Genomic DNA, 16,366 nt, shown 5'->3' on the forward strand with positions numbered 1-16,366 from the left:
ATTTTCACAGCCTGGATCCCTTCTACCCAAGGGGCCAGTTACAGCTTCATCTCTCATGTGCTGAGTAGCCGTGCTGCAGAATCACTTCGTGCAGGTAGTTTATAACATAGCTGGAAGCTGGCCTCAGGCTGTCACTCCAGATGTTTTAAGCCATGTACGTCCTGTTGGCTGTTTCCCAGCTGCTCATTTCACCGTGCTGTCTCCTCCCTTGTGCATCCAGTCCTTCCGTGGCTGAGAGTTTGTTCCAGATTCAAACCAGCCTAGGTGACCTTTTCCCATTTAGTGGGCCACCCATTCCTTCTGAAATGCAAGATTTTTGCAGCAGGCTGTACGAAGCACTTAATTTGTTTCTGCTCAGTGTGCCACCTTCTCACAGAAAGCAGAAAAAGGTATTGGCTCAAGGCACAGAGTCACTTGCAGGTCTCTGCCGTGTACTTGTCAGGGCATTCCGTTTAAACGCTCCATGGGATGAAAGCTGCTTAGTTGTAGGGTTTTTCATCTATTTCTGTTTTCTTTAGTTCAGTTAATTTTGCAGAATTGAGTAGAGAGCATATAGCTAAAAACTAATCTGACATCCCTGCACGTAGGGGAGAGGGAGCAACCTCTTGGTCCAAGGATGGATAGCCAGGTGTTGCTGGAGGAAGGAAACTCATGTAGATCAGCATCTGGGTTAGTTCTTCTTAGGATATCCTCATAAAGGCAGCACCTCAACATTCTCATGGATAGAGCTATGATACAGATGACCAGGACAGTTAGTTTAATTTCAAGTAGGAGCTGAAGTAAGTTGCTCAGTGCATCTGTAGCCTTAGTCAGATTTGATCCCTATGGATATCGTGCAATGAATGGATGTGAGTAGATGTGTATCCACCACACTGACCATGTACCATGTAAAGGGCTGGTCCTTTAGGACCACCTAGTTTGCTTAAGCGCTCTGAAAGATCTCATTGTATTTTAAAGTCCTTAAATATCATGCTGAAGTGCCAAAAGACAAAGGTAATAGGATTTTGAACAGGGCTTGTGTAGGTTAGGTACCGTTTTCCCGTTACAAGCCTATAACTTACTCAGGGTTCACATGCACACTCCAGGGTACTACAGTCGTAACAAGTCACTGCACATCTGCTGAGCCAAATCAACTATCTTTATGCATACCCTTGGCCTGTGGCAAATACAAGATGAACAAATTAGGCTTTTAGCCTTCCCTCACCGTGGGCTAAATTAAGTCAAATGGTCTTGCATAAGCTGTGGGTTGAAAGCACGTGTGTCTACATACACTGTAATTGCCTGTGTTCCTGTGTGGTTACGTGCTGTTTTAATTACGCCAGGTGCATACCTGCATCTGTGAAGACATTTTGCCCTAATCAACCTGTCCCCTGCGAAATGAGCTTGCCTGGGTGCAGAAATGGGGGTATTCACCCTTTCCCCATAGGCATCGGATGATGGCAGCTGTCGGAGGGTGGAGGGTGAGAGGCTCTTCTCCCAAGGACCACTGGGGACTTTTCTTAGGTGATTTTATCAAATGTTCACAACTCCTTTTATCATCTGGATGTCCCAAAACCTTAAAAAGAGCAAGTGTTACTCCATCCCATTGCTGGCACAACTGCTTCTTAATACCCTACTCCCTCTTCTAAGCTTGCATTTTTATTATATGACCTTTTCCTCCAAGCAGCGAGTTTTTAACTGAGCAATAGCAAATTGCAGCTGAGGAAAGTAGATAGAAAATGCAAAATCACTCTACAGTATGTAGCTTTTTAATCGCATTCCCGTATTCAGTAAAAGTAATGAGATTTCTTGTTTATATTTGTAATCAGCAGAGGCAACTGACTGTGATGAGAAGCCGGACATTTCTCTACTACAAACAGGTAAAATGCATTAAAATTTTTATCAGCTTCCAATGTGTGTGTTTGTTTATTTATGGCACAGAAGCAGGTTTCAATAATCCTGGCGTGCTGTGTGCAGCTGGGTAATTGCACACAGGTCCCAGCTATCTTAAGTTTTAAATGGCCTGTATTAAAAAACAAATGCATCAGAATCTCACAATTTCCCCCTCTGTTGCATATTCATAAAACCTGAAGGGTCATGGTAGCATCTAAGCTAATAAGGCCAGTAAGTTACCTTTTTTGTGCTAGATAGGGACTTGCACTCATCCCTGGTATTTCTGGGAGTTTTTTTTAATTCTGAGCAGAGTTATTGGTAGGGACAAACACAATAATTTGTATTGTAGCATCTGTTCAGCTCTCTAAGGTATTAGCAATAATATCTTGGGTTCACAGAAGGATTGCAAAGGTATTTATATACTAGTTAAGTGTCAGTTTGCTTTTTCTTGAAGAGCAGCCTCCCTGCTTTGAAAGCCTGACAGTTGCTAAACAGCAGCTTAGCTATGTGGCTGTGTGGACTAGGAAATAAGATTTTTGCATGCTGTTGCACATGGTGCTGAAATAAGGACAGGCTGAGACTGACATTTGAAGCACCCTCTCATTAAGAGTCAGACCATCAATAGGTGCCCTGATGGTAGGAGCTGAGCTGCCATCCTCTGAATATCCAGCGGGGCCGGAGTCCGGGGAGATGGTCATTTCCCTGTGCTACAGAGTCATCTCCCTGGACTTTTACCACAGCGCTGGTTGTTATCCCCAGAGCCAAATTAAAAGGAGGGAAGATCTTGAGCAGACAAATAGGGTCATGCATTTTTATCATATTCCTCAGGTGTAACAGCAAAGGGTGCTTAGAGATCAGCGATGCTGTTGCTGTGAAGAACAGGACAGGGCTGATACTGGGTTACTGAGGGCATGGCATGGTACCTGAAGGCTGTGGGGCAGACGGGAGAGTCCTAGTCCCATTGCAGCATCTGTCTCATGTGCAAGGGCTTCCTTATATCTCTTGTGTAAGAGCTGGAGAAGGAGCTTTCACACACACGCTGCTGTGTGCCGGAGCAGCAGCTGCCAGCCGTGGAGCACTCTCCCTTGAAATCCTGCTGTCGGAGCACGTGCAGTTACTAAGGAATAGGACCAGCGAAGCAGTTGGGAGGACAAGCAGCTGTAGTCTTGTTCTGGCATGGACCCAGTGGGGGCTGGGAGCACGCACTGACTGTGAGCCGCCGTGCTGCTTTCTCGGCCAGCCACTGAGTGTTTCAGGGTACGGTTGTGATAATAGATGCAGGAAGCTCTGGTTTGAAAGGTCTCTTCCAAGTGACATCCTGTTCATTTCTTTTATCAGGGAGGGAAGCAATTCCACTGCAAGAGGACCCTCATAAAGGTTCCTAATGCAACACAGTGCTATCTTTTCATTGCTCTGGTAGTCATGTTAAGGAGCAGAGTTATCGGATTGCTGTGCTCTTCTTTGAGCGCAGTTTCTGTAGTTGCTACTTGCGTCGTACGTCATTAATAGACATGAGTGTGCTGAGATGGGTGTGGTAGAGAAGACAACTCCCTTTCCACTCCACAGCAGCCCACCATTGCAGTCTTCTTGCTCCTACACCTTCAAGCATCCATGCGTGCACAGTTTTTGAGCTGAAATGTTTCCTTTGCAATGTGTACCTCTCCGTACTATCTGTGGAAGGATACCTAAATAAACCACGCTGCAGTTTGCATCAGCGGGGAAGGTGATGTTCACAGGCTGTAAGCCAAGCATTTGACTCACACCCATTATTATGTGTGCAAGTGCCTCTTTGTAGTACGTATCCATGTAATATCATACTGTTCCTGGAAGCAAATGATTTAAAGTGATATACAGGCAGTATAATGACAGTAATTATGGTAGAGAGCCAAAATACAGATGCTTTCTATCAAGGAGTGTAGCAAAAGAGGTGGAATATAACTTTTACAGAGGTCTTTCCCTGTCTTACTTCAGCTGGTTTTATAAAGGGGTGTTACTGACAGGTTCTTTAAAGAGAGCCTTTGTGTGATTTATTCAGCTGTCTCCTCTGTTTAGCTTGAAAAATCTTTGGGGAAGAGCTTCTCTGTGTGTTTGTACATTGCCGGGCGCAATGGGCCTCGGTGGCAGATGACAGCTAATATCAGATAAATCATGGCCTACAAGTTGCGCCAGGGGAGGTTTAGACTGGATACTAGGAAAAAATTCTTCACTGAAAGAGTTGTCAAGCATTGGAACAGGCTGCCCAGGGAAGTGGCTGGAGGTGGCTGGAGTCGCTGGAGGTATTAAAAAGACATGTAGATGTGGCCCTTAGGGACATGGTTTAGTGGTGGACTTGGCAGCGTTGGGTTTGTGGTTGGACTCAATCTTAAGGGTCTTTTCCAACCTAAATGATTCTGAGATTCTGCGATCAGTGGTTAGCTGGGTGTGTTGGTAGGATAAAACCAGACCGAACTGAATTGCTTGAGGGGGGTCTTGCAGGAGGCGGGATGGGGACAAAAGGTGGGGTACACAAGCCATTTATGGAAGCTATTTGCTCTCCTGGTCTTCAAGAATTGAACAGACTTGTGAATCAAAAGCACACAGGGTGAATGATTTGAATCAATGGTAAGTGTTGGTGCAAAAAAAAGGGGAAAACTCAGATGCCCTTAATCTGCCTTTTCTGCTCAGTCAGTCCTGCCTGTGATGCTGGCAATGTTATGAACAAGATCTGGGTACATACGACTCTCGATGCTGAAATGCCTCAACCTATGCATTTTTGGATCACAGCCTATGGCTGACACTTCCTTTGAGACACCTCAGTCAGAAGTGTGGGTGCTGTCGGCTCTCTTCGTCGTTGGTGGGAACAGGGCTGCTTCCAGAGAGGTCAGATCAGCTAAGGTCGTGTTTGGAGGTGTCTCTGCTTTGGTGCCGGCAGGGCTGGGCTGTGAGTGCAGTTAATTGGTACAGGTGCCTACAGCTGGGTTTGAACCTGCTTCCCTCTGCACCCACAATCAGCAAAGTCCTGGACTTCGGGGAGAGCAGGGGGTGTTTTGTTTTCAAAACCCTCTTTTGGAACTCAAAAGCCATGTTAAAAAAAATGGAGCTGGTACCTCCTCATAAAAGTCACGGAGACATTTTTGCCCAATTACATTTTAGCACTTCTGAGCAGAAATCATGCTCCCATTTTAAAATCACCCTTAGCACTAAGAGGGCCTTTGCTTTAAAAGCTGTTGATTGAAGGGTTTTTAAAGTAAATTGGAAGAACTGTAGCAGTTAAACTTGCTGGGAACTTTGGTGCATTGACAGATACATCTCAGGAAAATACTAGCAGAATTGTCTGTCAAAAATGTTATCAAAGCTCAGGTCTTCCAGCTTCTGCATCTACCAAAAGCTGAAGGCTGTGTCCAGACCTGAGCTGAGACAGACCAGCAGCTCCGGCGGGTAATTACCGTGGACTAAGTGGAAAGACTGATTAGTTTCTCAGTGATACAGGAACCTGGAAGGTATGAGGTAGATCCTTATCAGGGTGAAGATGTGGCAGCTTTTAGAGTCATTCTATATAAGTTGGTATGGCGAAAAGGCTCACCTTATTTTGGTCTGCAGTTTACACAAAGCATCTGGATTTCGTGCTTTAAAAAAACCCAAAAGGAAGGCATACCCCGTACGTTCTGCATGGGGACAAATGGAAGCCAGCTGCAGCACCCTTTCATTGAATCCTCATCTTGAACATTGCATTTGAGAGATAAATGCAACCCAGGACCATGAGAGAGCCTTCCTTCTGCCTGTGCTTTGGACCACAGCCATGCTGAGAGTTTGTATAGTTTCTCCACACTGGGGTTAATTTCAAGATGAGAAAGAATTTTGATATCCCTAAAAGAAGCCGAAACACTGACATCCCAATCCTCAGGTCCAGGGGTGATGCAGCTTTGTGAAAAGATGAGAGCAATCCCTCGGTAAAGAAACAAGATGATAAGAAAACAGCAACAATCCAATTCCTTATAGGTTGTCTCCTTTTCTCTTGAAATACAATATCAAGAAAACGAAACTTTAAAAAGAAAAAAAAAACACCTTTTCGAAACCTTAAATATAAATCCTTTATTGTAATATAAATCTTTATCCTTTCAGTGCCTGATTGTGTGAGTCTTCCTTTTCATTGGGTTGTATTTGCCTCTCAGGCTGATTGATGTCTGTCTCCTGTTTGCCCTGTGTTCTTAGCGCTCTCGTTGTAATTCTTCTGTCCGTCTTTCATTGTTCTGTTTAGAAAAAGCACATTCTTAAAGTGCTTTAAAAAAGATGGGATATAATCATACTCCGCACCTTTCTTTATGTGTGTGTATATATATTCTCCCATATGCATTTAGACTGCTGTGGAGTGGTGGGTGTTTTTTTCCCAAAGAAGATCCCAAAGTACCTATTCTAGGTTTAAAATTCTTGTGGTGCTTTTTTCACTTCTTCAGAACCGTAACTTCAAAGGGGGCAGCGTCGCAGAGCAGCTTGTGCCCAGGCCCAATGCAGCACTTTACGTCTGAAGAGGGGTGCACTGTATGTTGCGTGAAAAACGTGGCTGACAAATTCTGTATTCAAAAATATTTATTTACTTTGCTTTTCTTTAGCCGACTGAGCTCTACTCTAAATGGAATTCAGCGGCCGCTTCCTGTGTACACACCAGCACTTCAGCCCCATCACAAATTAAAGTTAGAACTGAAATATGCAATTACCATCATATTAATTTTTTTTCAAATTACTGATTTCTTAAATTTTTATATTTTTTTAACTGATTTCTTCAAACTCTTCCTTCAGGTAACCTTTTTGACACCACGACAGACCATGTGATAGATGCAAACCCAGATTTTTCAGCTTGAATTTCACATCCTGCGTCAGCGTCCTTAGTGGATAGAAACATCCTCTCCTTCGAATAATGTTCCCGCAAGGTCGGCGCGAGAACCTCAGCATACCACAAGACGTGGACATCCATACCGTTGTCCCTTCGAGTTTGTGTTGTTTCATGCATTTTCTGTGTAACCTCAAATAACGAAACCGCCAGATTGCTTCACGATGATTTCCCTCCGTACCCAATGCATTATTTAATTAGCGGGGTATCCACTCGGAAGACATTCTCTTGCCTTTGTTTTTCCTCCATGACTCTGTTTTTCCACGTGATTGTGTGCTTGCCAGTACTGTTTCAGCTTAAGCCAGGCAGAGGCGAATACACAGTTGGGTGACTCTTCCTGTCCCTGGGAGCAAGGTTGGCATCTCTCCCCATCACGAGCCCCAGGGACTGGATGAGCATTTGACTTGTTGGAGCTCTTTGCTTCTGCAGACCCACGTTTCCTTTCCTGGCTGCTGTGGTATCAATGACCAGTCGTACGCAGCTGTGATTAAAAAGTCCTGGCTGGATTTAGCAGGAAACAAAACAGGATTCCTCCCAGCAGTGCCCAGGTTCCTAATCATAGCAAGGAGAAGCTATTCCTCAAACCATGTCCCCTTCATGGTCCGAGTGGGGTGGCTCTTGAGCATCTTTGCCATGCAGATCACTGGAAATGATCATTCTCCCCTCGTTTCCCCACCGAGCTCGCCCTACCGCCTCCATCTCAAAACGTCTTAGTTTGCCGATTTCCAGGAAGAGGGTCTGCACACTGTGATTTTTCATCCGCTGCCCTTGGCGACAATATTCACCTATTTTTAAGGGAAAAAAAAGGCACCTTTTGACTGGCACTCTATTGGTATCTCAGCAGTTAAGATGAGTGAATCGATCAAGAAATTGCACTACCCTCTTAGACATTGAAAGGGTCGGTCCTTTCAGGTCAGGGCTAAGGTAAAATCGTACGCGGTCCATGCAAACCTTTGCTTCTGCACCTTTCATCAGCACTAAATTCACTTTAAAAATGTCGGGAAAAAGTCTAGAAGGTCTTAACTGCAACATCTATCGATCACCAGGCAGTTTGAGCCTGTTTCCTGCAATTGGAGGGAGAGCTTGCTAGAGCCTTTACCATTGTGTTTCCTTTCCCTGCGTATATTTTAGGTGCATCTTTTTTTCTTTGGAAACTATTTGGCCTTTGAGTGTCTCAACAGAAGTGCTATTACAGAGTGGGGTGGTTTTCAAAATACTTAATCTCTTTTTTTAACAATCCCAAAGCCTGTTTTCTCAGGCGTCGCTGAATGCCCACAATGAGGCCAAAGCCAAAAGGGAGCTCTTTGTTCTCTCGGCACCTGAGAAACCAGGCTCCCAGCCCTTTCCCAGCCACCTGCTGTGGACTTTTAGGAATGACCGTGTTCTCTCTGAAACTGTGGAATAGATCGAATGTGCACTGCAAACCTTAAAATTTGAGTCTTTCCTTCCTTCGTGGCTTGAAGGTGCCTGCACTGGGCAGGGGGCACCGGTCCATCGTGTCCATATCGGAACTCTTCAGCAAAGGAATCAGCATTTTGTAAATTTGGAAGATTGCATTTGTGTTTACTTACTGTGACTACTGTTCAGACTTTCTTCAGAAATCTTTTTATAGGGTTTATTAGAGAGAAGAAAAAAAATCATTCCATATTTAGGTAAAAATGTCTCAATCTTCTGTATATATGTTTTATTAATATGTAAATATTTAGATATTTTTAAATTACTATGTTCTTAATAAAGCAACAAGGGACTAGTTGTGAAATGGTGTATAACATTGTGTCGTGTTATCGATCTCTGGGAAACCCTCTTTGTCAGTCCAGAAAAGAAAACCTACAATAAATAACTTTAATTGCACGTGCATTCCTGTGTTCTGTGCTGGATTCCCATATTTCAGAGGAATTAGCTAGCAATTAGTGGACTACACAGGGAGATGTACAGAAAACCCTAAAAGTTACCACCACAATACTATTTCCAGCTGGCTCCGGTGGAAGCCGTGCTGCCTGCCAATCATAACAACGTCTATATCCAATCGCATAATAACTCTTGAGTATTAAGTGCTGATATGCTTGAAGTCTAATTCTAATTGAATTAGGTACCTTTATAATCTGCACTTAAAAGGTTAAGCTCTGCTTCTATGGAAACAACACATAGGAAGGACAAACCAATACTCACAATTTGGAGTAGCTGCAAAGATATACGCTTGGTAATTTATTATCACACCCTCATCAAATGTTGTTTAGCTTTAGAAAATATTTCCTGTGAAAACCTGTTCCTGGTAATCTTCCATCAATTACAGGGAGCCAGTGAAGTGAAAGAGCAGCTTGCCACACCTTTTCTGCTTTATATAAGGAGCACTAGGGATAAATTGCTGGTAAAAAGTCTAGCGAGAGTTTCCTTTACGCTTCAGTGGCTGCACAGATTGGCTGAAGCCTGGTGCATGTCCTGCATCCGTGTGACACGGTGTGAGTCAGCACAGTCCCTCTCCAGTGGCGAGTATTGCAAGAGCAACTAAATCACCGATCACAGAAGGGTATGGGTTGGAAGGGACTGTTAAAGCTTATCTCGTCCAACCCCGCTGCCACGGGCAGGGACACCTTCCACTGGATCAGGTTGCTCAGAGCCCCGTCCAACCTGGCCTTGAACACTTCCAGGGATGGGGCATCCACAGCTTCTCTGGGCAGCCTGTGCCAGTCTCTCACTGACCTCATAGTAAAAAAAAGTCTTCCTTAAGTTCAGTCTAAACCTACCCTCTTTCGATTTAAAACCATTCCCACCTTGTCCTGTCACTACAGGCCCTGGTAAAAACTCCTCTCTGTCTTTCTTATAAGCTCCTTTAAGTACTGAAAGGCTGCAGTAAGGTCTCCCCGCAGCCTTCTCTTCTCCAGGCTGAACAACCCCAACTCTCCCAGCCTGTCCTCGCAGCAGAGGTGCTCCAGCCCTCGGATCATTTTTGTGGCCCTTCTCTGGCCCCGCTCCAACAGGTCCATGTCTCTCCTGTGCTGAGGGCTCCAGGGGATGCAGCGCTGCAGGTGGGGTCTCACCAGAGCGGAGCAGAGGGGCAGGATCACCTCCCTCACCCCGCTGCCCACGCTGCTGGGGATGCAGCCCAGGATACATTCCGGCCTTCTGGGCTGCGCGGGCACATTGCTGGCTCATGCACACATGTCCAGCTTTTCACCTGCCAGTGCCCCCAAGTCCTTCTCAGTGGGGCTGCTCTCAATCCCTTCATCCCCCAGCCTGCACCGATACTGGGACTGCCCCGACCCAGACGCAGGACCCTGCCCTTGGCCTTGCTGAACTGCATGAAGTTCACGTGGGCCCACTCCTCAAGGCTGTCAAGGTCAACAGTGATTTGTTTTGCCTGTGCCCTCCATGTGCCCACAAATTGGCCTCAGACCTGAATGCAATTCATCATTCACAAAATTAGTGATCCTCCAGCTTGGTGGAACAAAACCATCAACAAGTGTTTTCACTAACCTGCTCTGCCCTGCAACACATCCCCCTGTGGCTTTATTTGGCTTGATTTTTTTTTAAACGGGGCAGGTTAATACGCCGTTATTTGTAACTTTAAATTGCATGCCCATCTTTAGGATATGTTTAGGAGCAAGAAATGCTGCTCACTGGCATCTGCAAGGCACTAAATCTCATCTGTGCTGCAAAGCCACCAGCAAGTACTGCTGCACGGTTACCATTTTGCCTGTTGAAACCATTTTTGGATGGAGCAAGTGCCATTGCCAGCACCCGCGCGTGGGCTCCAGCCGAGCTCCAGCATCCTCACTGGGCCGTTCCGCCAGTGTGTCCCTCTGTCCTGTGTACAGGACGCTAGAGATTAATACTTTGGGTGAAAAAAATCCTTCTGAAGCTTAAGAGGAAAAAGGATATCCTCCTGGTAACATGAAAGGAAACTGGAGCCTGGGCTTTATAAAAAATGCATTAATTGCGAGACAAGAAGAAAGTCATCTCAAGTGCCTGTGACACGTTGGTTTAGAAACCGCTGGCTGAGTCTTTCGGGGGAAACACACCCCCTCACGCTGGAGTGGTTTAGGGATTGGTGGTCCTGATGTGGCCACCCTAACTGGAAAGAAACCTTGTCCCCCTGAAAACCTAGCCTCTGCTGAGGTCGTGATGCCTCGCTGGGAAGTGTGTCTCTCCTTCGCTGGGGAAGGGAGAGGGCACAGTCCTATGAAAAACCCACGGGGCCACACCTTCCTACAGAGCCAGATGTAGCCAGGATTTTGCAAAACTTTTCAAAAATAACCCCCTTATGCATGTTGTCCCCAAATCTAAAGTAGCAAAATGCCTTGTAGGAGGTGCCAAGACATCGCTTCTCCCTGCACTGGCTCTCCCACTGCTCAAGCCTCCCCCCGGCTGGGCTGGGGCAAGCACCTTCACCCCTTCCCACCACGCTGTCATTGCAGAGAGGTGCAAGAGGGGTTTGTACAAGTAGGGCAGGTATGATTTGTCATCCGCCAAATGCTAATAAAAGCCACCAATGTGAAACTATAACATTATGTGTATAAATAATTTAACTCCGGTGTGTAAACATTGATTCTGGGCTTTAAAAAAAAAAAGAAACCATTCCATCAGCTTTTTCCCCTCCCTTCCATGCATATGTTGTTACGCTCAACTGCTAACAGGGGCAGAAAATAGCTAATACTTGGGGAATTTGGAAATTGGGGAGGCACACCCCTTGTGTTTCTGCACTGGCTCCTTCCTCCACGCAGATCCTCAGCGATACAGAGGAATCAGGATGAGTGAGGCAGCTAATTAGGAATGAAGACATAACTCTGGCTTGTAATTGCAAGTAATTGTTGACCAGAGGGATGGTGGTAAGAGGAGAAGGGGCTATGTTTCACGACCCACATTCTCCCCTTTGCTCCTCTTGCTCCCTCAGGCGGATGCAGGCACTGGGTTCACCCCATGAAACGTCTGTCCGAGCTTTCCAGCAGCTTCCTCCAGATGAGCTGTTTTGCCCCAAAACTGCTCTCAGGAGTCCTCACACGGTTTCCAAGCCCACCTTGAGCTGACTTTGTGGCCCTCCAGCCCTGGAAGGCCTCATGGCAGAAGAACAAGGAAGGTAACTGCCAAATAAGAAGCACATCACTTGGAGAGCAAATTTGGCCATCAAGAGTGGCTGCAAGGGGTGAGCGAGGCCCCATGGGTGGAAATGTTGGGCCAAGACCAAGAAGGAGCTGCTTTGGATCACCCTTGCGCTGTGAGACCCTTTGGAAGGAGCTTTGTCAAGGATTACGAGTTGGTGTGGTGGGTAGCATGCCATTAGCTGGGCCCTGGGCCCAAAAGTTGCCAAAGTGGTCCATAATCCTTCCTGAAGGTCTGGGAAGATGAATGGTCCACTGATGTCTGCTGTCCCGTGCAGCTCCCAGTGTAAATTTGCATTAAAGCATTCGCACCACCGTGGTTGCCCCAGAGCTACTAGCTGGCATGGGGTGAAGACCTTCGTCTACCTCTGCCCAGCAAGAGCCATCACAGATCGGAGGACCATGGTGTCTGGTGGCTCCTACTAGAGCCTGGCTGTGGGGCCAACTTGAGGTGGCAACCACCACCATGGCCAGGGATGTCCTCTGGTCATGTCTGTCACCAGCGCCCCTGGGAGAAACGTCATCTCCAGGTGATGCCTGGACAGGTCAGCGTGGATGGAAAAGGCCAACCCATGTAGCTTTGCCATCCACTGACACTCAGGTGGCCTCGAGGACCTTCCTGGCCCCAAGATGGTTCAACAGTCCATCATATGGACAGCATGTGCACACTGGGAGGGGATCCCATGCTCTGGCAAATGAAATCAGTCTGGGAGATTTCCAAAAAACCTGACAGCAACGATCCCACCTCACGGCACCCCTGCGCCGCTTTCGCCCCATGCCTGGCACCGCCATGGAAGCACCAGGTGAAAGTGAGCATGGGCTGGAGGGGGACAAGGGGGACATTTGCGTGTTGGGATGCTGTAAGCCCATGCCAACCCCCTGGTGAATAACCGTGAAGTTAACACAGAGGGATCTGGACTGGAACCAGCATGTGGCTATTACTGTTACTCGGCTTAGAGAAAGCAAAGATTAATGTAATCATTTAATCCCGAGAGATTTCAGGATTCACTGACTGTATCTCATGTCTCCATTCATTATGGCACAGGGGACGTGTGTAAACTGCTCTGCTTTTAGCTGGACCTCCACCCCCCCGGTTCCCCTTTCCCTGAGCTCCTCTGTGTGCGCTCAGATCCCAGCTCTCCCCACTGTCGCGTCGCTGCCTCCTGCCGCTGCGGTGTGGTGGTGGCGGGTCCTGCCCGCAGCATCCGACCCGCTTTTTGGCTGGCGAGAATGGTGATACCATCCGCCCTTGGTTTTATTCTTGTTGTTTTTTGGGTTTTTTTTTTTTTTTTCCTGGTGACAGCTTGGGCCCCAAAGCCCACAGACCTCCACCTCCCTGGAGTGCATGTTGCCTTGCCTGATGCCGGCAGCACTAGCAGGGTATCAGGGTATCCACTTCCCGCCCCGCTATCCACCCTGCCCTTACAGAGCTGATGCCATGGGGAGAGAGAGACAAGGGCCAGGCTGGGCTGGATGCCCTGGGGGGAAACAGGGTTTGCCTCAAGGTTACAAGCACCATTTGCTGGCATAAAATTTACCCGCCGGTCCCCAGGGAGAGGAGCCAGGACACAGCAGAGGATGTGCTGCATCCCATGGAGATGGACTTTTGGGTGCTGCTGCGAGACTTCCTCCACTCCCTGGCTCCTCTGCCCGTAAGGGCATCACCTTCCCGGCTTCATCACCTGGAGAGCATAAAGTGTGCCAAACCCCAGTGCATTAACATGGATTTTGCATTTATCATTTATTACAGCAACGAGCTTCCACGTGGTTCCTTTGCTGCCCTCCGCTGAGCGTGATGGATCATCCCCCATCTCTCATTTAATATCCCCTTGGGTAAGCCTTAGAGCAGCAGAGACTCCTGCAGGTCACCCACATGCAGGCCTCCAGCACCCATCCCAGTGGGGTGGCGTCCCTGGAGCCTTCATCCAGCCCCACGGCCAGGCCCAGGCAGTGAGGACCTCCTCCTTGCCCAGGCTGTCTCACCTCTCGCTTGGTTTTTATTTCTGCCTCCTGCTCTGCGGTGACGTTCTCCCTTGCCCCATCCCTCCCCACAGCAGAGGGGATGCCCCTTCAGGCTGGCAGGGAAGAGCCCAGGCTGAAGCTGCACCTGCAGGTGTGATGGACCTGCGGCGGGGATGATGGACGCCTTCTGCTTACCCTGCCCATAACACCCCTCTCCTCCAGAGGAGCTGCAGGCAGGAGCAGAAGATACTGCCAACCCAGGGAAGCCGCAGCCACAGACCTCATCCCAGGCTGCCAGGTTTTCTGTGCAAGCTACCATTCACCTTAATGAATAGACGTGGATGTTTTCTCCAGAATAAAGACTCTTATAGCTGGGGATTGCTTTCAGAGAGCTTCTGGTAACTCCACTTGTTACTGTGCAGGTGGGAAGCCCAGGTTCATGGCCAAGGCTTACACCCTTCCTGCTCTGAATCAAACCATTGCACTCCTCGTGCTAGGCAGAAAATCAAACCAGCTCAACTGAGGGAGCATGAAGGCTCCAGCTACAGAGGAATTCCACTTCAAGAAGGACGTTGCAGAAGTCTCAGCCTGCAGCTTTACTGCTCAGCGGTGCCGGGTTAACTCCAGCCCTGGGGGAGAGACAGAGCTGCTTGAGGAAGATGGAGACCTGCAGATCTGCTACCTCATCCACTTCAGGGGCACCCACCTCTCTCCTGCATGCCCAGTGCTGGGCTCTGCATTTGCAATGTTCCACATGGTGGCACATCTTTTTGGCGAGCAGAAAGGCCATCAGCTTCACTAGCACAGCCAGAGCCAGGGCATGGAATCACAGGAAGGTTTGCGTTGGAAGAGATTTTTTAAAGCTCACCTAGTCCAGCCCCCCTGCCGTGGGCAGGGACACCTTCACTAGACCAGGTTGCTCAAAGCTCCTTCCAACCCAACTGCGAACACTTCCCAGGGATGGGGCATCCACAGCTTCTCTGGGCAACCTGTGCCAGTGCCTCACCACCCACGTCATAAAGAATTTCTTCTTTCTATCCAGTCTAAACCTACCGTCTTTTAGTTTAAAATCATTGTCCCTTGTCCTGTCACTACAGGCTCTGGTAAGGAGCCTGTCTCCATCTTTCTAAGTCCCCTTTAAGTACTGAAAGGCCCGGAGCCTTCTCTTCTCCAGGCTGAACAACCCAGTATCTGCATTGATACTGGGGACTGCCCCTACCCAGATGCAGGACCCTGCACTTGGCCTTGTTGACCTGCATGAAGTTCACAGGGGCCCACTCCTCAAGGCTGTCCCTCTGGGTGGCATCGCTTCCCTCCAGCAAATCAACTGTACCACTCAGCTTGGTGTCATCTGCAAACTTGCTGGCAGTGCACTAGAAACCACTGTCTGTGCCATTGGTGAAGATAACAAATAGTATTGGTCCCAGGGCTAACCCTTGAGGGACACCACTCATTACTGGTTTCCACTTGGACATTGAGAAGTTGACTGCAGCTCTTTGGATGCAGCCATCCAGCCAATTCCTCATCCACTTAACAGTCCAACCATCAAACCCATATCTCTCCAACTTAGAGGCAGGAATGTTGTGGGGAACAGTAATAAAGGCCTTACAGAAGTCATGAGCCCCATGACTGCAGTCTGTAGGTCATATAGGATCTAACACTGTTTGAAGACTTACCAGGTAGCAGTCTGTCCTACCCAGGGTCTTAGCCCCATCACAGAGTCAGAGATGCTCCCGTCCGCTGCACCCCGCTCCGTGTTGGGTCTAGGCATGCTGAGACCTCTGCTCCTGACCCCACAAATCAGTTGTCAGCAGATGCGTGCAGGCTTTTGGCACAGCAACACACCCAGCTGCCAGCCGCCCACGAGGCTCAGACCCAGGAAAACCCAACCTTTGCACCCATAGGCAGGACGCAGAGGCTGTGGGTAACCCACTCCATCTCCGGGTGTGCAAGCTACCCATGTTTCACGCTGCAAATTTTACTTGAAGAGCATGAAACTGGGAGGCAGGATGCTGCTGGGCTGACCTTGAGCAACTTTCACATCTTCTCCGTCCTCCTCCATCCCTGTCTCTGGCGGGGGAAGATGAACCCACCCACCCTTCATCTGACACAAACCCCTCTGCAAATGTGAAGGTTAATGCACAGGCAGCGCGGTGCCCTTCGAGAGATGGTTTGCTGGTGAACCCCAGATCTCTTCCTCCAGAAACAAATTGCTCTTCAACTATTGCCATCTTGTGGTGTCTGTGACCCGTTACTTGTTCCTTTTATCTGCTAATGGTGTTGGTGAGAATCAGCAATGTACACAGGCAATTTTAAAATGAAATGTAAATGAATCAGAAATGTCTACGGAGGATCCATTAGCATAAATCCAATCAAAGGGCTTTGTTTAACTTGTTAAAAATGACTAAATATTTAGTGAGTGTGGGTGGGTGAGGTGATTCTTGCTCATACTTGGGAAGTTTTAGAAGCAAAACTAACATTGATATCTTAAATGGCTGAACTTAAAAGCAATTTTCTACCCCGAACTCTGCCTCCTCACTGGAATACTGTTGCCTGTTCAAGGAGATCA

At 47.8% G+C, this 16,366-nt stretch overlaps 1 protein-coding gene across 5 annotated transcripts in view; it reads left to right on the forward strand.

Annotated features, from left to right (window-relative positions):
- BEND7 (BEN domain containing 7) overlaps window positions 1–8,594 on the forward strand; it is a 47,501-nt gene extending 38,907 nt beyond the window's left edge. For 3 of the 5 annotated variants that reach the window (XM_075081558.1, XM_075081561.1, XM_075081560.1), the window contains 2 exons: window positions 1,809–1,859; window positions 6,649–8,594. In XM_075081558.1, coding sequence (XP_074937659.1) covers window positions 1,809–1,859; window positions 6,649–6,710 — 113 coding nt within the window. In that variant the 3' untranslated portion in view covers window positions 6,711–8,594. The remainder of the gene's footprint in view (window positions 1–1,808; window positions 1,860–6,648) is intronic. The other 2 variants (XM_075081559.1, XM_075081562.1) reach the window with 1 other exon arrangement.
- Window positions 8,595–16,366: the final 7,772 nt, after the last annotated feature.

This window comes from Phalacrocorax aristotelis, chromosome 1 (genome assembly GCF_949628215.1).
Source record: "Phalacrocorax aristotelis chromosome 1, bGulAri2.1, whole genome shotgun sequence".
In the NCBI taxonomy this organism is placed as follows: Eukaryota; Metazoa; Chordata; class Aves; order Suliformes; family Phalacrocoracidae; genus Phalacrocorax; species Phalacrocorax aristotelis.